We start from the raw sequence: 23,877 nt of genomic DNA on the forward strand, positions 1-23,877 counted from the left end.
GTGCCTGGGTTCAGGTCATTTTGTACCATATATTCTTGGCCCCTGTATCTTGACAATGTTCCAAAACACAGCTTGGCTGACTGAGGGTCAGAAAGCCATTTTCACTGCAGCCATACTAGAATTAGTAGGGCATATGTTTGCTCTGGCAAAGAAGAAACTATTTGCAGCTATATTTTAGGGCACTGTTGCTGACACCCCATCTGATTCCTTGTAAATTATAATTTAAGCGACAAATACCTAACACCAACACATCAACATCCAGCATAGATGTTTACATAATAAATGAACATTTAGCAAGGCTATATATGTGTGTATTACCACACTTACATTGGTGAGGGAAAAAAGCATGCATCAGGGTAAAGAGCTCGACATACAATCTCTTTGTTTTGAATGTTTTAATACCAGTTAGTCTTTTGGTGAAATTATGCCAAAAACAATGTGGGAAGTCAGCTCGAGCTTTCTGCTTTTTCTCTGGGATTTAACATTACAGCCTCTGTGGCTCAGTGCAAAATTCAGTGGCTAAAGTCCAACTTAACACCCACCATAACTTGTCATTTCTATCTAAAATAAATTATATTTTAAATGTTGATGAACTGAAAGCATAAGGATTTAACAAACTTTTCCCAGAGACAAATTGTGTTGTCTAGACGACCAGGTCAGAGCATCACTATGCAGTGGTTATTACCTACCAAAAGTGGTCCAATGAAGTTCAACCAGGGAGCCAGCTGCAGTGTCATGGATACCCAAGTCGTATTGATTATAATCTATCTGGTCCAAATCACTGTAGAGCTACTGCAGCACAAATCAGTAAAAAAAATTCATGCTGACTACAACAGACAGATGTCAAAATATCCAGTGCATTTCAGCTTGCTGCATATGGAGCTGTGTAGCTAAATACTGTCACATTGCCCATGTTGAGCCCTGTCCGATCCACTGTCAAAAGCACAGTGAACACATGAACACCAAAACTGCACCATGCAGCAAAGGTGATGACATTCCTTTAAATTATGTGGACAACACATTATCTGGAAAAGATGGCATCAGGATGCACTATGAGAAGAATGCAAGCTGATGCTTTGTGCAACATTCTGCTGGGAAACATTGTATCCTGGCATTCATGTGGATGTTACTTTAACACATGCCACCTACCTAGACATTGTTGCAGACCTAATACAATACTGTTTGGCAGCTGTATTCCCCAATGGCTTTTTCAGCAGGATGATTTACCCTGCCACACTGCAAACAATGTGCAGTAATGCAAACATTTTTGTGTTTTGTTGTGGTTTTTTTCTAACAAAAAAAAAAAATGCTGTGAGGTTCTTGAGCCATCTTGCATACACTACATGTTTAAGATCTTCCTCCATATGGTAAAATAAGTATAAATGATGTTTAAGTTCATGCTTGTTTAGATCAAAGGATTGTAAGGGCCATTGCAAAAGCTTAAGTGTGTGATTCCTGTGGTAGTTCATTAGGGATTTTGAGGTAGGTTTTGATCATTGGGAAACCAATGTCTTTTAACTGACAGCTACAGTCCTTAATTTAATGTGATTCCATCTATTTACTGTAATCCTTCATCTATATAACCATGCAAATAGTCATTAATTAATAGGCATTAATTTCCATTTCCAACTGTCCAATAACATTTCTTAATTTGAATAGTCTTTTGTAGTGGTGTTGGGTTTTTTTTGTTTTTGTTTTTTTCACTACAAAAACATGTAATTTGGCCAGGGATACCCAAACTTTTGCATATGAGCAAAAAGTTATACATCATGTATAAAATTGCATATTACATCTGACCAATGCTCTTGTGTAGAGTAACTTAAAAATGGGGTTCAGGGTTAATGGCCATGTTCAAGAGCCCAAAGCCAAGAGTCCTGAAAATCGAACCAAACAAGTGGTGGTGGTGAAGAGCACTGTTTAACATGTTGGTCCAAAATCTCCTCCAGAGGTTTAGCTGGGAGATCTCATGACTAGGAAGGCAATTACATACGATTTAGGTACCCTATATGAGTAATGATCTCACTTTTAATGAAGTGTAACCCCTAACCCTGAACAGTTGGAAGTAGAAAGCGAAAGAGAGCGATTTCTTGATTTATAAGCGCAAATATCACCAGCAGCACTACAGTGGAATTTGGGGTACGGCATGTTTCAGACAGAAGCCATTTTGTACTACCAAATCAAATAATTGCAAAGACATCACAGGATGGGAATTACTGCCTTCTTCCTTCACATGTGGTGCACAAACCAATCAGAGTTGTTCCATTTAGTTCCAAAGTGAAATAAGGCTGAATCCAGATGTCACTGTGAAACACACTGAGGGTAAGAGAAAAGGAGCAGATGGGGAAATAAGTGTCCAAAAAGCAGTGAAAGCCCTGATTTACTCTTCTAAATTGAGGACAATAGAGAACGCATTAAAGTGTGAATTGAGACTTTCTACTCTAATTTCCAATGCTCTGTGTGCTTAGTGATCACCATAAAACCAGTATAGCAGAATGGTTAGTTCTCCATGGACTGGCATTGTTCCATACTCTGCCAGTTCTCTGTACTCTGTACTCTGTACAAGGCTTTCTTGTAACAATAGACAGCCTTGAAGCCCAGAAGCTTTCCACTCACTGCCCACAGTTTCTCTTTTCAGACACTTAATCCCTGATTGAGTGTTTGGAATCCTGAACTGTGTAATGAACTGATATTCCTCAGAGATGCTGGAAATGCTTAATGATTGGGTTACAGAATATAAAGCAATTCCTGGGTCAGAAGAAAGATTTTCCTTGCATGTCACTGACAAATGTGATGGTGAACAGATTAAACATAAAATGCACCCTGTAATGTATGTCATTTTGAAAATTAATTTATAAAAAGTCAGCATGTATAAGGCTGAGTAATAAAGCTCAGCAGGAATGACCTACAATGTGACACAGCATGTTCCAAACCAAATCTTTTCTTTCATCCATAATCAGTTTATATGCTGAGCTGAAACTAGATCATCAGTCAAAAAAACTAGGCCTTAGGTAAAGGAAGCTTGTCTTGGATCAGTGAACAAAACACAGTTCATGCCTAGTTGTAGCCGAGCCTACGAATGATATATGTACTCTAGGGAAACCAAGTTCTGCCCCAAGTGGCCAGTCTGGGAGTGTCGGAATGCACAGCCATGTTGAAATGGACACCTGCTGACAGACAGACAGGTAGGCATCTCGCTACAAGCCGAAACATTCCTTAAAGAGAAGGGCCAAGAGGTTCCTTTCTTTCCAACAATTGACCCCCTCCTCAAACCCTGCTTGGCAAACCCCCAAAACAGAGCAACAACATTCCCAACTGGAGTAAATTAGAACAGATGAGTGGAGCCACTTGTGTGATTGTTAATCATTTGGGCAATCAGGATGAGTGCATGCATATGCATTGGAGGTTTTGGGTTGCATCTTTTCAGATTCTCTGTGTCTATGTGTGCCAATGCATGCCACTGCACGCATGCACTTTATGTCTGTACGTGTTTGGTTATGCAAGGAATAAAACATGATGAGGCATTCAGATATAGGAATATAACCAATGAGGGGTGTTGGGACATGGCCCAGCACAAAGTTCAGAGTCATTATCACCCCTGAAGTTGATCAATTTCCAATAACAGCATGCCTGTCATGATTTATTCCTCTTATACTACAGCAGTTTGCCAACAAAAACATTTATGTATTTATTTAAGAATGGCACAGCATACTTTTTATCCATGTATAGTTATGTTTCAATTTGTGGAATTCCAGACAACAGGTTACTTACAGAAGAACAACTATAAACAGTCATTCCTTTACCAACCACTCTTTCTCTATTGAAGTAAAAAAAACAAACACACATTTAGTTTTGCTCTATTACTTAGTGACCACAAGGTCCACAATCCTGAAGACTGTTCTGTGTCTGAAAACATACAAAGTATGTATATGTATGTATATACATACAGAATATGTATATTCTGTTCATAAATGTTAAATAAAAGACTCAACAGAAATGATCACAGCAAAACAAAATGCATACATTGTTTAAAAACTTTAAAATGTGCTGCTACCATCACACAAATCCCTGAAATTCTCTAGCATAACAAAACCACATCTTGGTTGGATCATTGTTTGTTAAGATAGTTTATCATGCCACTGATTCGAATGAATAGGCATATGAAAATGGTATTTGTCTGGTGACCATATGCTTTCATTGCTTTCAGTGAACAACAGGAACATTGCCCTGTTTCCTACAACCTTCTCAAACCTGCTCCTTTGCTCTTTGACCATCCTGTTGTAAACATCCTCCCTCTGCTTCCTAAAGCATCCTGGGTCCAATGCTCATTATGCTGGTTTTGTATGAGATAAAAAAAAAATAATAATTGAAAGATCCAAATACAGCCCAAGGCAGGCTACCTTTACTCAGCTGAATAAAGAAACATTAATTTAAAACACTTGTCCAGTGAGTAGTAACTTTTAAAATATAATTTTACCAGTGAGTAAGGAAAACAGACATCTCTATATATTTTTAAATATAGTCTGTTTAATAAATCAAATACTCATATGCCTTCAATCTATTGTCAGTAGGAAATGTCAGTAGGAAAACTCTAAAAATGCATCAACATTATTCACATTAAAATCCTTTTTAAATCCATACCACTGAAATTGTACTGTACCTAAAAGACCAATTACCATTTTACCATTCAAAAAAATAATATAGTGTAAAAAGAATGTATGTAATTTTGTACTTATGTTTGCATCATTTGTTCAGTGAATTCATTTTTTCCTGCTTCATTCCCAATTTCTTTCTTATAGAAAATGCACAAATACAATGTAATATATATTGAGTCATAGAATTATCACCACCTAGCAAAACCAGTGTTTTTAAAATGTTTTATGTCTGTATGAGGAACATGTAAGCACACATCACATCAGCGCCAAAGGCCATCTTCTAATAACATGGATTTGGTAGCCATATGATGTTTTTTTTAACAACCCATGTGTTGTACTTTACATATACTCCTGAGGACATTTACCCTCTCAAGCTCGAAAGAGTACATACAAGAGAGTTCAAGTACTTGTTTGAATTCCTCACTTTGGCGTGCTAATGGAGATTAAGCTGAATTGAAGCCTGTGTGTCAGCCAGCAATTCAGGTAGTTCATACCAGACATGCCTAATCTATTGTGTTCCTCTAAGTGCATCGTACACAGAAAATCATGAAAGGTCGAAAGGCAGATGCCATTTAAAACATTGTCATTAGAGTGGCTCTGTTCTCCTTAGAAGCCTTAGTATATATACATTTTTTTTTTTAAATTGTTATGCTATGTACACTTCAGTCCTTTCCACTGCGTAGTGTTCCAGACAATAGACAAAAAAACACTATAAAAATAATGTTTCTTAGCACTAAGAACTGAAATTAAATATATAATGGCAGCTGTAAGAAAATTTTTGTTAGGAAAGATTGTGTTTAATCATGTAGGAATTATCTTTATGATTTACAATGCATTTCTTTTGCAGACATATTTTAGTGAATTTGCAGGCACTAACATGTCACACTTGGTCACAAGGTGACTGTTATCTGATGTTCTGTCAACTCACATCCATTCAAGTGATTATATTTTTCTAATTTAGATTGTTCTCCCTCTCTCTTCCTCTGTCTCATTTTTTATTTTTATTTTTTCATGGCTCTAGATAATAATATGCATTTCGATGTAGTTACTTTCCACAAGTAATGGCAACAAAAAAAGTTAAAGAAAAGGCTGCTCTTCATCAACAGCCCTGAGGAGTGAAGAAAGATGAGCCAGTTGGCAGGTTGAAATATGCTCCTCTTGTAAGTTCATGTCAAGAATTAAAAGCAAAGGGAGCCCAAAAAAAAGAGAGAGAATAGTTTTAATGGAGATGTCAGCGTGGTAGCATCGTTGCACGGAACACCTCCTTACTACAGTATGTGGCATGTCCTGACCAGAGCACAGAGGGTCAAAGCTACTGCTGAGTGTGTTGCTTTAAGAGTTGGTGTAGGCAGGAGTGCCCCCTCACACACGGGGTTTTGGCAGTGCAAACATAAAGTAAGTAACAACATGGTCCTCGTGCATTGCAATTGGGAAGTAAAGATGAAGCCTGGTGTCGTCATAAGCTGCTTTTCCAATACGGTGAGAGTCAATAAAAGGCGCGAGACTTCACGCGCGTCCACAGTCCATTAGACGCAGTGCGTTGAACCCGCGCAGATTCAAGTGACAGAGCTGAAGCTGGCTGAACTAACATGAACGCATCGGCAGGATGTCTCTTCATGTGCTTTTTGTTGCTATTTAAGGTGAGTTAATTAAATGCATTGTTAGGAAATAACTTCAGAAATTCTGAATGGTGGTGATGTACGCACTGGTGGCTTGCGCGCGCTCGTTTCACTATGTTAGTTGTTGTGCTGGACGCTGATAAGAGCAGACGAGGTGCATCGTAACAGACAGATGTAGACAGACGCATTTTGTGCAAAAAAATGAATTAGTGATGACAGCAAACGAATGGTATCCTTTCTTTTGGAAATGGAAAAATTTGCTGTAGGAAAAAGGAAAAAGGGCTGGGTGTGAAGGATTTATTTATTTTTTATTTTTTGGGCAGCTGTGTTTGTTTTATTTCCATCCACACGTTAAAGGCTTGATCCTCCTATTTTCCTTTGTGCGTTCCGCTTTGTTTACGCTCCGTGCTTCTGACCCATCATCTGCTCATCTGGTGAGCATTTATTAACTGATGAATAAACACGTCATGCCTGACTTCTGTTTCCCAAAGACACTGTCGGTGCATGTGGCTCTGAGTGGTAAAGCAAACAAAATCAGCACGAGTCGAGTTACATTTCCTGCTCGAACACATCTACTAAACCTTCAAATGATCAGCTTCATTAATTATTGAGGCCATCAGTAATGGCAGACATGCTACATATACCTAAATCTGGTCCTGGAGTTGCAATTGTTCTGCATATTATTGTGTTCTTCCTGCTCCTCATACACCTGACTGAAGTAATGCTGATTACAAGCCCTTCCTGAGGTAAAGGTGGTCTGCTGGAGCAGAGAAAACACTACAATCAGAATTGGGAACCTGTGTGGTAGAGCATGCAATGTGTGTAGCTTGCTCATGAGGGATCTAAAAGTCCATTAACGCTAGTGGACTTTTAGATCCCTCATGAGCAAGCTAGAGTTTACAGTGGCATAGAAAAACTCCCTGAGACATCATGAGGATGTAGTACTGTAAAGCAGTACTACATTATGTAAATGTCTTGTTAAAATAAAATTATAATTAAAAGTAATTGACAACCTATGGCAAATATTAATACCTGTCTCATACATTTTTTGCATATTTGTACATATTTGTAACTATTCATTTCATATAGCACACCCAATTAAGTGACCAGTTCAGCAAATCATCATCCTGTGCTGCTACTTTAGAACTCCAGAAGAATTGTGGAGCTTCCTGTATGTATAGGCCTCTTTGCAGGTTGTGGGGCACTGCGAAAGCCCTGGACAGCTGAAGATTGAACAGGAAGTTGAAATGTTGGTCATAGAGATACATAGACCTGTTCATGTGTAGGTCAGCCTTAGAATTTAGTTTCTACTATGAAGCATTGATTAAAAAATGCTTCAATCCTCTAAGCATACATGGTGCAACAGGTATGCTACTTAGAAAACCACACATGTCTAGACAACGTTTTAGGCTTGATTATGTTGTACAACATTTGCTGATGAACACCCACCAATGATAAACATGTAAATGCCAGCATCGGGAAAGTTTGTCTTGTGGTCTGTTAGAAGGCTAGAAGCATCTGTCAGGCTCATTAGAAGATCATATGCACTTGGACAACTGGACGACACCGTGTCTGCTGCCTCTCGTCTGGGACTCTTGGCTTGGCACCTCCACACCTGCCACAGAAAGAGATCAACATCTTCAGCGTTTATATTGGTGTTGGCACACGCTGCGGTTAACAGCCTACATTAAGATTGTTTATCTTCATGATTATCTATTTTCATTTTCCCTGTTGTAGGGAAGAGGTCTTTAAGAGATGGATTAGAACAGAAGTTCAGGAAGGTACCCACAAATAAACCCTTATGTCTTTTGGCCCTTGCGTGTACTGTAAGTCTGCAGAAATTGGGTGGCACTATTGATAAATGATGTGTGTAAAGAACGTCTCGCTCTTCAAGCTGCACTTAATAAAATGCTGAGAGAGAGGCACAAATAGGAGCAAATGGGACAGAAATGTGCAGTTCAAGTCGTAAAAGGAACAAGGACTTAAGGAATGTGGTTTTAGTGAAGAGACGAAATGCGATATCTATCAGTACAGTGGAGATGAGTTAACATGAGGCGTTTTATGAGGCACGATGTGATCCAGTGAGTTAATTGGTATTGCTTGCATTAGGATGTTTGGGGCCAAATTCTACTTCTCACACGAGGTAAAATGGACAGTGAAAAGACAAACTTTCAAATTGTGTACATTATTAGAATGTGTGTATCAGCCAGTTTATTAAGACTTTAACAGTTAACTGTCCTCTAACAAGTTCTGCGTGTCTGCTTGCCAACATGCCTGCTATTCAGATGTTTCCAGAGTAATTAGAATAGGGACTGGATTTATTTGAACGTCTCGTAACTTAGACATACCAATACCAAATTCAGTAACATGAAAAACCCAACACTGATTCTACAGTAAAAGACATGCCTGGGAAAAAAAGAGAGGCTTATATGGATATAGACTTAAATATCTGCACGAATTAATCACATCCGGGTGACAGAAAGTATTTTATCCCATTTTCCACTGAAGGTACAGACACTCATACAAGCATTTTTGTTGGTCTCCGCATCTCCTTATCTACTTCTCGGCTGCTATTTATTGCACAGCTCCCTAAATCCGCTCTTCTCATATAACTCTTGATCTCTTTTCTTTCTCACATTCTTTTTTTGTCTCACACACACAAACACATTCGCCTCTAGTGACCTAATCGGTTCTCCCACCAGCTACTTCAAAAACAAAACCTCTTGCACTTTGACTTGCCTTTCTGTGTAGCATTTGTCAAATGTGTGGCTTCATTTTTGGTTAAAAATCTTTACTGAATTACGTGATTCTTTATTCGTTCATAGTTTATAGAGACGACATTGTTTCAGCAGGCAGGGTGGAATACTGAGCATTTTGTGTGTGTGTGTGTGTGTGTGTGTGTGTGTGTGATTGTGTACGTTTGTTGAAAAAACCCACTACTTTAAGAGTAATGGTATGCAGAATAAGCAGGCTCTGGGTTCTTGTTGATCTAATGATGTGTTTAAGGTTATTCACCCCCCTGGTGGCCTTGTTGACCCTGCTATTGTGAGTGTTTCACTTCCTTCATGAATGCCGCACATAATTGACTCATAAAGTATTTTGTCGGAAGAAGTCAATGTTTAGTGTCTTTTTCAGTTGTTTCATATCTCCAATAACATTCCTAGCCATAGACCTTTTTCTTTCAGAATTCTACCGTCTAACTGGTACAGAATATGTGAGGCAAAGCAGTTTCTCTTTTGTGTAAATATTAGATAAGTGTAGCAAGGGACCTCTCTGTCACGCTACCACCATGCCAGAAGCCCAGTGTTCAAGAAGAAGGAACAACCAAATTGCTGTTTTCTTGTTTTGTTTGACAGTAAACTCCAAAACAAAAGACATTCTTAAATCCAATTTTTCTTGGTTCTAACATTTAAACCTGTTTCTGGTTCTGATGATCACAACACCCTTCTGACAGTAGCAACTAGTTCAAATAATTTTTATGATGAATTTCATTTTTAAATGAAGTGTTCTTTCGAACCAAAATGTGCTTTGCTAAGTTTTCTGTGGGGCAACTTTTTTTAATTAAATAAGTAAGTAAATAAATAAAAGCTCTTCGAGGTTTTCCTCTGTACGAAAGTTTTCACAGAGTGCAGTTAGTTATTAGCAGGACAAGCTGAATTTTTGTCTATAAAAACCTCAGGTGTTTAAGAAACAACAAATATAAAAACAAGTGATACTAGAAATGTACTTGGTTCACAGATGTACCACAATTTTAAATGCTATTATATACTGATAAAATATATAACATCATTCTCTAATTAAAAAAGAAGAGCTATTGACAAAATGCTTTTATTGGAAAATACTTAACTTATTATTACTTATTACTTAAGTATTAACAGCAACTGTAGCTTCTCGTACTGCTACATCACAAGGAAGTAATATGTAGTAGGTTAGTAACCAAAATGCTGCATGTTAAGCCAAAAAGCAGGAACATTATATTTACCTTATCCAGAGTGAGTTACATGTGTCTTATTCATACAACTATTTAGCTATGAGGTTGAGGGCCTTGCCCAGGGGTCCGGGAGCAAGGGAGGTGACTTGATAGTTTGTAACAGTAGAAGATTTTAGCAATTTCATTGAACTTTTTCCCCTGTGCTCTTCCTCATGCTTTCTGTCCCTGTTATGTCTCCCTATATTACAAATACCTGCTTCATTACTATATGAGCTATCTATAACTAGGCAGTTTTTATCTTGTTTGCCTACTGTTAGGGGTTTGCAAGAACTACTGTTAAACATGTTACAGGCACGTTGCCTTGCTTTGTAGTTATCAATGATATGTCATCAATAGCACCACTTACCCTTCTTCTCCTCTCTCAAATATGCCTGTCTCTGTCATTAGGTTGCCAGTTTTCTTAAGGCAGGGTAACTGTTAGCTTGTGGAGGCAAATTATGGGTACTCTTGTCCCCTGCACTTTTATCCTGTGATGAAAGATTTCTTTCCTGATAGGAGTAATCTCCTCTGAAACTAGAGTCCACATCCTCATAGCATGATGACTTACTGAATAGTATAATGTGTATGAAAATGATATTAGGCACATACGTTTGCTTTTACAGTCACCAAATCACAATTCGTTATGAGAGATCTTAGTGTCCTATGACTTCTGAATGTTTTACGTTATCCACAATTTTGTTTTGCATCTCTTTCCTTTAACTGTAACGAAATTCAGCTGAACCATAACGTACAAACCGAAGCAACTACCAAACCGTGAATTTTGTGTACCGTTACACCCCTAGTGCTAGATGATTCAGTGTGCGAGAATGTATCTCTCTCTCTCTCTCTCTCTCTCTCTCTCTCTCTCTCTCTCTCTCTCTCTAAAGAAGTCAGCTTAACAGTGTATTATCTGTACTAGGTTTGTTTTTATCTAACTAGATACTGCTCCAGCAAACTTCCATCTGATCTAAATCTGGTGTTGGGTAATGGGCATAAATCCTGTGTCATTGTTTTCTCACTAGTTAATTCCTTAAACTTCATTTCCATTCTGCTGACATTGCTTGGTACAGGGAGTTTTCCTGATGAATAGTTTGAAAAAGGCCAAAAGTCCTGACTCTCAGTGCTCACCATATCTATACACCCTTTTCCTATTAGTTTCACTGAAGTTCCTGAGTAATATGATTCAAGATGAATAACTGAGTACTAAGCTGAGACAATGAGGGGTTCAGGAAACCACATGGAACCTAGTGTTTTTAGCCTCTTTTTTGTTTTAACAAAGAGACTGACAGTGCCCCGTCTTTCATGCTGGACATCCTGTTGGCTTGTCAAACTCTTTCATCTCTCAGCCAACAGGAAGGGCATTGTCATTAACTTCTAGAAGGAGAAAAGGTGGAGAGTGGTAGAAATTCTCCTCATGCCATAAGGAAGAAAAGAACAAAAAGATAATGAAGAAATACCAAGTAATTATATGAATTCATAGCACTGTATTAAATAGAATAATTGTTGTATTTTTTGGATGCATTATGTTAATTTCCAGTTCACAGTTTTTTTTTTAAATAAGGCTTGTACCTAAAGTCCAAGCCACCCAGAAATCTTTATTCAAAGTTTTAAATTGATGTTTAACAAATCTGTTTTATTGCTATTGAAATATTTACCTCTCCTATACATAATGTACATATCTGTTTCTTATAAAGCTGATTGGTTTCCAGCCAATAAATCATGTAACAGCAGTGCATTGCATAGTGACCTTTTTTATGGTATGGTTGTAGGTTTGGCTGGTTTACGTATTTCAGAAGTTGTTGATCTCCTGGGATTTTCAATGGCTGTCTCAAGAGTTTATACGAAAAAAAACTTTTGAATATACAGTATAGGAGCTCCAATGGCAGTAGGGAATGGCCAGACTGGTTATAGCTGATGAGAAAGCTGAATGAAATTAATCATTTAAATAATATATAAATAATTTAAAATAATATATAATATATCAATAATATATAATAATATATAATGTCCTTAAGTGATGTAGGTAATGTTTTAGTGAAAAAACAGTGATCCTATCTGAGTTTAACTATCATAGGCAATTATCTAAATAAAAATTGAGACACGTGGTGAGACCTTGTCATTGTGATGTTTTTGTTGCGCTTCTTTATTGTTCATAAAGCTAAAATATGACAGCAGATCACCAGTGCAGCTGTTTACATAGCCAGAAACTGAAAGAAAGGCTTTCTAGTGCACCAGGAGCCAAAAGTAATTTTAATCATGCACAAATATAAAATTGCACCACACACTCTATTTATAGAAAAACACCCTGTCATGAAATTGAGAAGATTTTAATATGAATAGAGAAGAATAAGCAACAATATTCTGTCAAAAAAGAAAAGGTTCTATTGATTTAATTACTTGGAGAGAAGCATCCAGTGCAAATGCTTGGGCTGGCAGTGTTGTGCTTTCCCACAAGCCTGTGTCAGATGAGTAAAGAGAGATGACAGGTCATGGATCGGTCATGGCACAAGACTGCGGTGCTGTAGTTTTGGGCCTAAAATAATCTATTAATACAGACAAATATTTAGCAAGATGAACATTACGTGTATGAAGATTAATATGGGATAGTGTTGCTATGAAGCAGATTTTATGTTAGAAATTTTGATAAGTTGCTATGCAGAAAAGCACTTAATCATTAAGACGTCTGAATTAAATTCTAAACAAAGCATTTTGCTGACTGATCTGTTTAATTTAAGTCAAGGTCATGATTCTTGACCACCATATTTCTTGCTTTGTTGCTTATGTATAGCTGTAAATCTCTTTTCCACAAGTTCCACAATTTTCCCCACCATATGTTTTTTCCCCAAACTGTTGCCACAATTGTATAGGATTTATCTGAATGTGGTAGCGTTAAATTTATAAATGATATTTTTAGCATTAAACCAACTCCATTCAGATATGGTTTACATGGGTTGAAGTGGAAGATCTTGAGTTGCTTGCTATAGAGCTCTGATCTCAGCTCTATTTAACACCTTAGGGATGAATTGGAACACTGACTGTACCCTAGGCCTCCATACCCTACATCAATACCTGACTTTACTAACACTGTTGTGGCTGAATGATCACAAATCTCCACAACCAGACTCCAAAATCTAGTAGAACATCTTCCCAGAAAAGTGAAGGTTACAGCAAATTGAGACTAAATGTGGAATAATATATTCCAAAAGTACATATGAATCTTACGGTCAGGTGTCCACAAACGTTTGTCTGTATAGTCTACTAATGTCAGTGTATTTCTTAAAATGTATTCTATTCTATTTACTATTTAAGAGTGACATTAAGATAAATAAATAAGATTAAACATGCTTTGCTTGTTTGAAAACTGTTTTTATTGTTAGTTCTAAATGTTATATCAATTAGGTTTATCTGCATAGAGCTCCATAATAGCTTGTAGAAAATGTTTCCAGCAACCTCAATTGTACCTCAGAGGAGAACCCATAACATAGAGGATATGGATCAAACAGCAAAGAGAATCAATCTACAGTAGTCTGATTAAAGAAAACCTAAATTCAACCTAAGTATTTTAATTGTTTTTTGATATTGGCCTTTCGAATTGTTATATTCATGTTTTTTTTTCTCATCAGTTCACCAGTAACAATGAGTATCCAGCAGAGGGCACTAAAACAGTGGGTCAAAGAAAAGCTGGTTGCACCTGCTGGAGTTCACCTGTGCATTTAGACTTTACCTGCACTTTATGACTGGCATACGCTTGTTTAACAGCTCAGATCACGAATACATATTGGGCAGAAATATTACTAGTTTGATAGTTTGATTAAGAGTCAGATATCATTGTTTATTTTTGATATATCATAATGTACACTGCACGCATTCAGGTCTCCTTACATTATAACTAAACATTTATTTCAAGTGGCACCAACCAGTCATAGCACTGTGTTTGAGACTACAGAACCCGAAAGACAGCATGTTAGGAAAGGTTTATCAATGCATGAATAAAGATATCTTAAATTTTTTTTATTATTATTATTCATTATTATGATACTCTACTTACTGATAAAGCAATCAATATAATATATAAACATTACCCCAGATTTACCCTCACCTTCATATAGTTTAGAACACTTCAGGTCCCTTGCTATGACATTTACAGTTGACAGTCACTGTCAATTAAAACATAAGCATATACATGTAAGTGCCGACTGCTGACATCTTGTTCTTTTCTTAGATATTTTGTGGCTAAATGTAAAAAGTGCTTCTACTGTTCCATCTTGGCAATAGTGCCGTGTCCCTAATATGTGTTCCTGGATGAGAGTTGAAAACTGTAACAGCTATAATGGAAGAGTAAAGAAGATGATGAAAGGAGAAGAAAGAAAGGGAGGGGGTGTCATATGGCTTCCAGATTGCATTCATTGTCCCATCCCTGAACTGAGCAAGGCTCACGGCTCATCAAAAAAATATGAAGTAAAAAGGAAAAAGAGGGAGCTAAGAGGAACTTGTCTCTAATATGGACCGAACTAAGACCTGACAAGCTGGATTACTCATCGTCCATGGCGAAGATGAAGGCAGTGGGTGGAAATGCACCATATGTGAAAATATAGAAAGGGGAATTTACAATGAGATGTTGAAATGGGTTCGGCGAATTAAAAATGGCATAATGCGGTGACAGAAATGAGCAGTGAAAAGAGAGTGGAGAGAACATGTATGGTGCTGCTGCTGAAAAGGGGTCGTTGTGCTCTGACCTGGGTCTCCATGCCTTGTTGGGATGAATGTTTGCGAGGCTAATGATGTTTCCTGTGGTTTAGACATCTGCTTTCCTCCTTCACATGTGCTTTTCAAATGCAACTACATGGAAGTGCGGAAAAGAAAAAGCAACGACGTTTTGGACTGGTTCTCACGCACGCACACACACACAGGACATGCTTGAATCTTTTCAAGGCTGTGCACATGCCAGGTTAGCTTTGGCACACACTACCTCACAATTTTAAAAGCAAATAACCTGCTTCACTTGCTTCCACATACTGTGTGCCCCATGAAGCCTTATCCATTTTTTTATGATCAAACCCACGAACTATATCTAAAATGTAGTATGTGTTCAAAAATTAGAAGGCAAACCTAATTGGGTCAAGAATGCACAAACTATAAACACTTTACAGCTCTTATTCTTAAGTTTACTTTATGACCATAATATCAGGCTCATTATTTTTGGGTATTTATTTTATCAATAGAGCTCTTATGGCTAAATTTACCACTGACAGGACACATGATGTCAAACTTATTATTAATAGGCCTATTCCCATTTAATGAAAATAAACAAACAAGTAATTGGGGCTGCAACTAACAATTATTTTGATAATTGATTAATCAAAGGGCGATAACGGCATTTGTTGACAACAAATTTCATTACAATTATTATGGATTTTATTACTTGTCGCAGCCCTACAGGTAATAACTATTGCACTCGATAATATATGGAACTTTGTTACTGGATGGTTGCAGCTTTATTTTTTTTTTACTGAAAAAGCTATGCTTTAAAGATGCTTAGCGGTATACAGACCCCACATTGAGAAACACAGGGATAAAGGAAATCACTGTTATTTCTCGTTTTTGTTATTTAATATAATTTCAGTGCACCTATCTGCTTTACACACAAAGATTTTGAATTGATTATGAAAAAAAAACGTATTCATAAGCATAATCAGACCTGTTTATGTATATATACAGTAAATTCTGCAAAAAGAATTGTCCTATGCAAACTTCATCTAGTGCTACAAGGACAAAGCAGTTGTTTTTGTAATTCAGTGGGGCACTTGTAAACTTGTAATTTTGCCAAAAGGAATGTGCCAAATGTCACCCACAAATCCTAAATAACAAAATTACTTCTCACCGTAGATGTCTTAAATATGTAATTATCAAGAACAGTTTTGCAAAACATGGTAAGTTTGGTAATTGTATATAAGAATTGTGATTGGCCTTGAGTCAAATCCCTCTGGATAAAAGTATTAGTCAAATGTAAATGACTACTATTCACCTTATCACAAGTACCTACCTGCTTTGGTCTGCCTTCAGAGTTTTCATACAGTAGCTATCATACTTCATAGGCTTTCATTACTCCTTTTCTGAGTTGACCATCCATTACACAGATTATGCTATGACTTTGAAGGTGCTGATTACAGAGATGCTGGTGCTTCCATGTGCCCAGACACTGAATTGCAAAACATTAACATTAGTGTTTTAGATGTGGAAAAAAGCATTTGATTTGCATTTATCATGCAGCTCATCAGCTCACTGGCTGCTTTTACCTGTCATCTTCTCATCTTCCGACTTCTTATAATCTTCTTTCAACACTGCAGGGTGCTCCTTGGACTTGACATGTTCAATACATGAAAGACATTTCAAAAGAGTACTACCTCTTATTCATGCTTTCCTAACTTTATACATTCCATGAGGGTTTAAATCCCTGAACCATGTCTGTGCTAGTGGTTTTTTTTGTTTGTTTATTTTATTTATTTTTGCATTTTCTTTTCAAAGAGAGAAAGAGAAAGATAGAGAGCAAGATAAGAATAAGGTAAATTATTTTTCTTCTTTTGCAGGCTTGTGGTGTTTTAATGTTAGAATTGAAAAATTCTAAGCATAAACAAAAAACTATAGCTAAGCTAAAATAAGCATAGCTCTATACGTAAGAGAACACGTATATCCGGACTATGCATAGTCAAAGTCTATGAATTTTGTTCTTTTGACAAGCATTTTAAAACAATCTCATGTATAAATCCTTGGCTATATAAAATGAGAGTCTGTTTTAATGGTTAGTGATTTCAGCTACAATCTTTGTAGAATCCCTTTGATTCTCCTCCTTTAATAAATGTTTTTTTTTTTTACAAATATATTTTGTCCTCAGAAAATGTTATGTCCCATGTTTTACCCTTAAAGTATGTCTTAAGTATGTGACCTCAAGTATGTGCAGCTCAAATGTCCACACGTGCACTAACTTGCCAAAACATATCACTTGCTCCTTATCTACAGCATATATGTTTTCCTAAGCACTACATGGCCAATAAGGAAATGATCGTGCAAGACTAACAATGGAAAATAGAACCTTTGATACAGCATATTAACCATAATAAAACCTTCCCATCGTCCTTTCAAAGTAACAGTAAAAAGAAGACAAAGGTCTTTCAGAGCAAAGGACAGGATATAAACATGGATAAATAAGGCAGGGGAAAAAAACGTGTCCTCTCAAATTTCCCAGTGAATACTATCTAACATAAAAAACTAAACAAAACACAATGGAGTAATACGGTTATTAGTTTGAACGTAGTTAATGAGTCTGTGGTTCATGAACAGTTGCATCTATAAGTCTTACATTGACAACAAACCCGAAATCCAGTGAGTTTAATGGTTGAGTTTAATGGTAGTAATTATTAAAGTCTAATCATTTCTTAATGAGCCTCCATCAAGCACGTGTGTGCATGTAAGACCGTAACGTGCATTTATGAGGCATTTAAGCTGATTTATAAAAGCGAAAAATGAGCTAGAAGTAGCCCCTGTCTTGCTAGTAAGCTTGTTATTTTTCTTAAAGAGTAATTACCTTGGGAAAAAGGTGGGAATTATGCATGGCAAGGCTGCCAAATATCTGCCTTACTGCCAGCCAAGAGCATTTTACATTTGAAACTGAAGTTGGGCATCACCACCTATGTCAGCTTTGGGTGTAAATAGGCTTCTTTGTACGCAGGGTGTGTGTGTGCAAGTATGTGTGAAATAGAGAGAGTGAAAAAGCTTTGAGTTTATGCTCCAAGAATACAGAGTGCATCACCACTGACAAACCATTAAATTAAAAATTGAACACTGTATTAATAGTAAGCTGACCCAAGATTCCATTGTTGAATACAAAAGAGAAAATATACTGTATATAAAGGGAAAACAATTACATTAAACATTACCTCAAAATAAGTTATGCTGTTTTAGGGAACTTATTAGGAATTAAGTGGCTTGATGCAGTAGGGAAGATAACTGTTTTCATCCTAACATCAGTTATTTTATTAATAGCAGCATATTCTGAAGTGATTTATTCTTCCTATACTATAGTAATATTTCAGCAACCACAGTTCTATTAACGTAGGAATATCTGTAAAACTAATCCTGTTATCACTTAAATCTTACCAGGTCTAGACCAACGTCTCTCTTTTATTGTCACAAATGTAATAAAAAGAAAAAAAAAATCACAGATTGTCTTATGACAGAGAAGCTAGAAAATACAAACCATCACTTTTCTGATGAAATAACATTGTTTAAAGTGAAATGAATGACTTTTTTTCCCCTTTTTGTCTGTTTATATTAGGCATAGGTTATGTGGAACCTCAATCAGAATATATTGGCAACATTTGGTCTACATGTTTTACTATCTATTAATTTCCTTTTTGTTCTACTAGAAAGTTGTGGTTATTATACTGACACCTCAATACCCAAATCCACTCATTTCCAAACAGGATAAAGATGAGATGGCAATACAGAGCTACAATGTTCAAACCAATTTAAACTCAATTGTGCCAAGCTTTGACCGACACCTCTTGCCTTAAACGAGCTATATAAATAAATGTCAGGTGACCTGAGTCATAAAACTAACCAGAAAAGTGAGAAAAAAGATTTTCCAAGGGTGTCATAGTGTGCACATGTGTAATTATTTCAATTATTTAAAAAAAAACATGAATGAATAATTAAATGAATAATAAAAAAAAAACATTTATACATAGGAATACATTTTGAGAATAACTCTGGGCACAAATAAAGAAGCTGAAGCCTGAGTGGATTGCTAAGCATTCACAGAGGTGCATGCAACAAATGTGCTTTTAACCATTTTAATGATTTACAGAAAGTAGCGTAAACACAAGTAACATTGTGTGTTCTGATAAGTAACTGATAAAGCATTTGGTTTTCAGTATATAGAGTACACACCACACAAACTTCATCTTTGCTCTGCACTTCTTTCTTCAGTTTGTCTGCTTTAACCCTATAGTCTTCCAGAGCAGGATTGCTATTTCTGTGGAAGACAGTTCTCTAACTGCAGAAATGTGTAAAATCTTTTACACTCTCCATAGTGATGCTGAGCGAGCATGGAGACTATTCAGATATGGGATAAAGCCAGAGAGAGTATAACTAATGTTCCATCCTTTGAGAAAACAATGGGAATTCAGCAGTTCACATTTTTTAAGCAAAAAAAAAAAATACAAAATGCATGATTGAAATGCTTAAAAATGATAATAATTGAATGTCAATATTTATGCTGGTATTGAAAGGTAAATGAAACATATGATGTATCTGACTTTTTCTTATCAACATGGGAAGCACCTAAATACTACTACTGTATTTTCCGGACTATAAGCCACTACTTTTTCCCCACGCGGCTTAAACAACGAAGCGGCTAATTTATGGATTTTTCCCGGTTTCACAAGCTTCAAGCCAAAAACCTGAACCCCGTAACATTACACCAATTAAATTGCCGAACGGGTTCAGATGAACCAATGAAACTCTTTATATTAAATCAGATGCGCTCCAACTGAATCGGGCCGCACCACATCATAAATATGGATGTTGTTCCTCTGATGTTTGACCTGCCGCTCACTCAGACTGGCAACAGGAAATGTTTAGATACAAGCCGTGTAACAGACACTGTCTTTCATTAAAGCCTGTGTAAAGTTCATTAGTTTCAATGTAGACACGGCTTATAGACAGGTGCGGCTTATTTATGTTCAAAATAAAAAATCTTTGTCAAATTCAGTGGGTGCGGCTTATATTTGGGTGCGCTTAATAGTCCGGAAATTACGGTAATTTACTTGGAACATGGGATTCATAAAATATTCTTGGATTTATAGAAGTTATTTGTGCTGCGATTGCTAAATATTCTGCTTTAATGATAAAATGTTTAACATTTACTATAATTAATTGTTACCTTCCATGTCCTACCACTGAGCAATTGTAGCTCAGAATTTGAAAGCTCTACAACTAAAAATAAATGGCCTTACTTATCAGATTACCTCTTGTCCAATTTCCGATCTGTAATAAATCATAGTGAAGCAAACAGAAAATCCTTAACTAAATAAACCATAAATTGCAAATAAAAGAAATCATATTTGAATTCATCCCAAAAACTACTAAATACATAGTAAAAACCTTAACATTGTAATAAATTGTCAACATTTATATATATATATATATATATATATATATATATATATATATATATATATATATATATATATATATTTATTTATTTATTTATTTATTTATTTATTATTATTTTTAAATCATATTTGAATTCATCCCAAAACTACTAAATACATAGTAAAACCTTAACATTGTAATAAATTGTCAACATTTATATATATATATATATATATATATATATATATATATATATATATATATATATTTATTTATTTATTTATTTATTATTATTATTTTTTTTTTCTCGATATTCTGAGATGTGTATTTTGTGATTTACAGTATATTCAAAAGCATGGATCATATCTCAGCACAACAATGCCAACAATGTGCCAGGCTTCCTCAAAAAACATCAGTTCCTGTCTTAAGTGATGCTTTTGTGGTCGAATGAGCACATATCCACATATTCACACAGGAGATAATTAAAGAAGGGGAGTTAAATCTTGAATGTACTGTTTATAAAAGATATATGGGTGGGATTGTTTTTTTGTTCACATACTTTTAGCCTTTATAGTGTACTTGTAGCTGATAGAAAGCAGTTGATTTGATATTTGTTTTTTGTTTTCTTAGCAATTTGACCAAACCTATATACTGTACTGCGTATATTAGAAATGTCTTCAAAAATTATATATTTTTTCATATTGCCCAGCCCTTTAAACAGCAATACAAACCACACATTTAAAATAATAAAATCAGTGAAAATGAAAACAATAATGCACAACATGCTAATTTAACAGTGTCAAAGACCAGATATCCTAGAAATCCCTAATCACCATGCAGCCCAAGAATTAATTTGTATTTGCATGTCCAATATTAAATTAACCAAATGATGGAGATCTGGAGATTTCCCCCAAGTATTTTATTTTATTTTTATAAATATGAAAGGAATAATAGATTAGGTTTTTATAAAATCTTCAGAATAAATTGAGGAAACATTGGTGACATGCTGATTTAATAACCACTATAGTTATACTAATAATGATGGCCTGAAACTTTTTGCAGAGAAATGGAGAATATTCTTCCTACTCCATATGTTTCTTTAGACATACTTTGTAAGCACTTGCCTGTTGCCATTCTCTCACCCTCCCAATGACCCCAAACCTCCTCATTCCTTCTCATATCACTTTTAAAATTTAACAGCCTACTTACTACCTGTACACCTGCTAGATGCATTACTTACACAGGCTGGATGACTTAGACATGGCTGACCCCTTAATAACCATTTTAAGGAGAAGGCCTATTGGATGTGTTGGATTTAAAGGGATAGGGTTTTAGCAGCAAAGCCTCACTAAATGTGACTTATTGACAAATGTGTAATTTAACAATTGAAAAAAGTTTTTTATGCTGAAATGCATTGCTGCATAGAGCAAGAGGGGGAATTCAAGAAACATTTGTAATAAAAGTGATAATTTGATCCTGCCTTTAGAACTGGCATCAATTGTCTTGTAAAAAATACAGTTTCTGCAAATGTGCTGACCAGTTCATGATAAACAGAGTGATTATAACACTTTATTGTTCTTATTATCGACACACTACAAGAAATAAAAAGAGATCAAACCTCACAAAGGTCTCTTAATCATTTATGTTTAAGACAGGCCAGTGCAAACTCCAAAGTACTGTAGTGTTGTGTCAAGTACAAACCACCAAGTAAGTAGTGACAAGACACTTATATTTAATTACACTGAAATGGTTGTATTCATGAATGCATTAATTTGGGTTCAGTAATTTGGGGATGGCAATGATGTTCAGATAGGTATAACAGATTACATTAATACTACTGCATGCCCTACTATTAATTACTTAATTATAAAGCTATTAGTTAAGGTCTAATGTATGACCATTTATACAAATATGGGTGTCGATAGTTGCTTATTTTCCCTCTGTAAAATAACATAACAGTATGATAAATGCAAAATATTTTTCAAAAAGTCATTGGAATTATTCATTCAAATTACATTCCATAATGATCACTGTTATAATGATACATCAACATATATGCCTTGATCAGTGAACAAACCTGTACATAGTCATTCTTCTCTCTCCAAAAAATATTATGTTACAGTGGCCACTGAATGATTTTTCAAAAATTGAATCGTGCCAGTAAGAACCCATTGCATGCAAAGGAAGAATATAGTGTAACACTTATCTGTATTTCATTACAGCGATGAGAGTTTTAATGCAACTTGAAGTGAAATAAGAGCTAATATAGGCCTCGGGTAAGAGCCACTGAATATCGTCACAATTTCACAGATTTGATTAGCATCAAGCCAAGAGGATATTGCTATTCATGTGATATCATGAAGAGGACAAGAGAAGCATAGGAGAACCCTTACTTAACATCAGGGGCCCCAAAGAAACTATGCACAAATGTCATGTTGATGGACAGGCGGCGATATTCCATTTCACAAGCACATGAAACACTGTACTTCTACTTAGACACCTAAATCCCCTCTGATTGACGCATCAGAAGATACAATCATCCCCCTGTACCCACCAGATCATAAATGGTTGGATTTATCTTTGGATGAAAGAAAGAAATGTATAGGGGCAAGAAGAGAAAAAACATTACCGAATGTAAGTTTTTTCTTACCTTGCATAACATATTAAAGTCAAACAGTTTTTAAAAAAAAAAATAAAAAATGTGTACAAAAATGTGTATGGAAGACTGTAATTAAGTAAAAATTAATTACAAGGAAAATTCAATAGTATCATATAGTATAATTTATATATAGAGAGAATGTTGAAATGCGGACCCACTGTTTTGCAAGACTGTACAGCTTATAAAACACCACCAGTGGAATGAATGCAATTTATGAACACAAACAAACCAGGAGGGGAAGGCAATACTCAAAACAGGAAACATGTCAGACAATTAGCAGACAAGCATAAATTAGGCTGAACAAATTGGAGAATGATAAAGTTTAGGGAAATCAAAACAGCCAATGTATAAAAGGCACAGTGATCGGGTGAAACATTGCACTGTATGAGGTTGAGCTCAGCCTGTTGTTGTGAGGGTCAGCGGTTGCAGACAGGGGAGTTAAATCAGTAATTTGGTTGTGGGCAGGGAATTATTGGGAGTTGGGGATGTTAATGTGACATCATGATTTATGTAATAAAATGCTATACAAAGAAAGATGAAACCAGCCAAATATATTTTACCTTGCTTTTCTCTATTTTAACTGTAGCAAGCTTTTTAAACAACAATTCTTACATCAGCTTGATAGAGCTGATTGACTGGTCGCAGAGGCTTATTTGCTAGTTTTAACAAGTGCTTGGGAAGAAATCACACATTAAGGCAGTTCATGTTCAAGGATTCAGACAAAAACCTTTTTGTCTGTGGGACACTACTTGTGGTTTTAATGCTAAGGCAAGTGGCATGGTGTTTTTTTTAAGACAAATAAGGCCCCTGTAAATGGCTAAGTAG

The 23,877-nt window shown here is 35.9% G+C and overlaps 1 protein-coding gene and 1 long non-coding RNA gene across 6 annotated transcripts in view; one reads left to right on the plus strand and one right to left on the minus strand.

The window, feature by feature from the left end:
• The first annotated feature begins 4,540 nt into the window (after positions 1-4,540).
• Positions 4,541-23,877, plus strand: part of LOC124386991 (ADAMTS-like protein 1) — a 112,081-nt gene continuing 92,744 nt past the window's right edge. For all 4 annotated transcript variants that reach the window (XR_006926064.1, XM_046851067.1, XM_046851069.1 and 1 more), the window contains exon 1: positions 4,541-6,292. Coding sequence is in view for 3 of the 4 variants with exons in the window: in XM_046851067.1 (XP_046707023.1) it covers positions 6,242-6,292 (51 nt within the window). In the remaining variant the exon portion in view is untranslated. The remainder of the gene's footprint in view (positions 6,293-23,877) is intronic.
• Positions 6,300-16,431, minus strand: LOC124386994. Of its 2 annotated transcripts, none has more exons than XR_006926067.1 (3): positions 16,285-16,431; positions 7,721-7,886; positions 6,300-7,028 (listed from the first exon to the last, which is right to left on the minus strand). It is a non-coding gene; the product is annotated as an uncharacterized LOC124386994 (long non-coding RNA). The 2 variants fall into 2 exon arrangements; XR_006926068.1 differs by having other exon boundaries at positions 6,300-7,031.

This window comes from Silurus meridionalis, chromosome 6, assembly GCF_014805685.1.
Source record: "Silurus meridionalis isolate SWU-2019-XX chromosome 6, ASM1480568v1, whole genome shotgun sequence".
NCBI lineage: Eukaryota > Metazoa > Chordata > Actinopteri > Siluriformes > Siluridae > Silurus > Silurus meridionalis.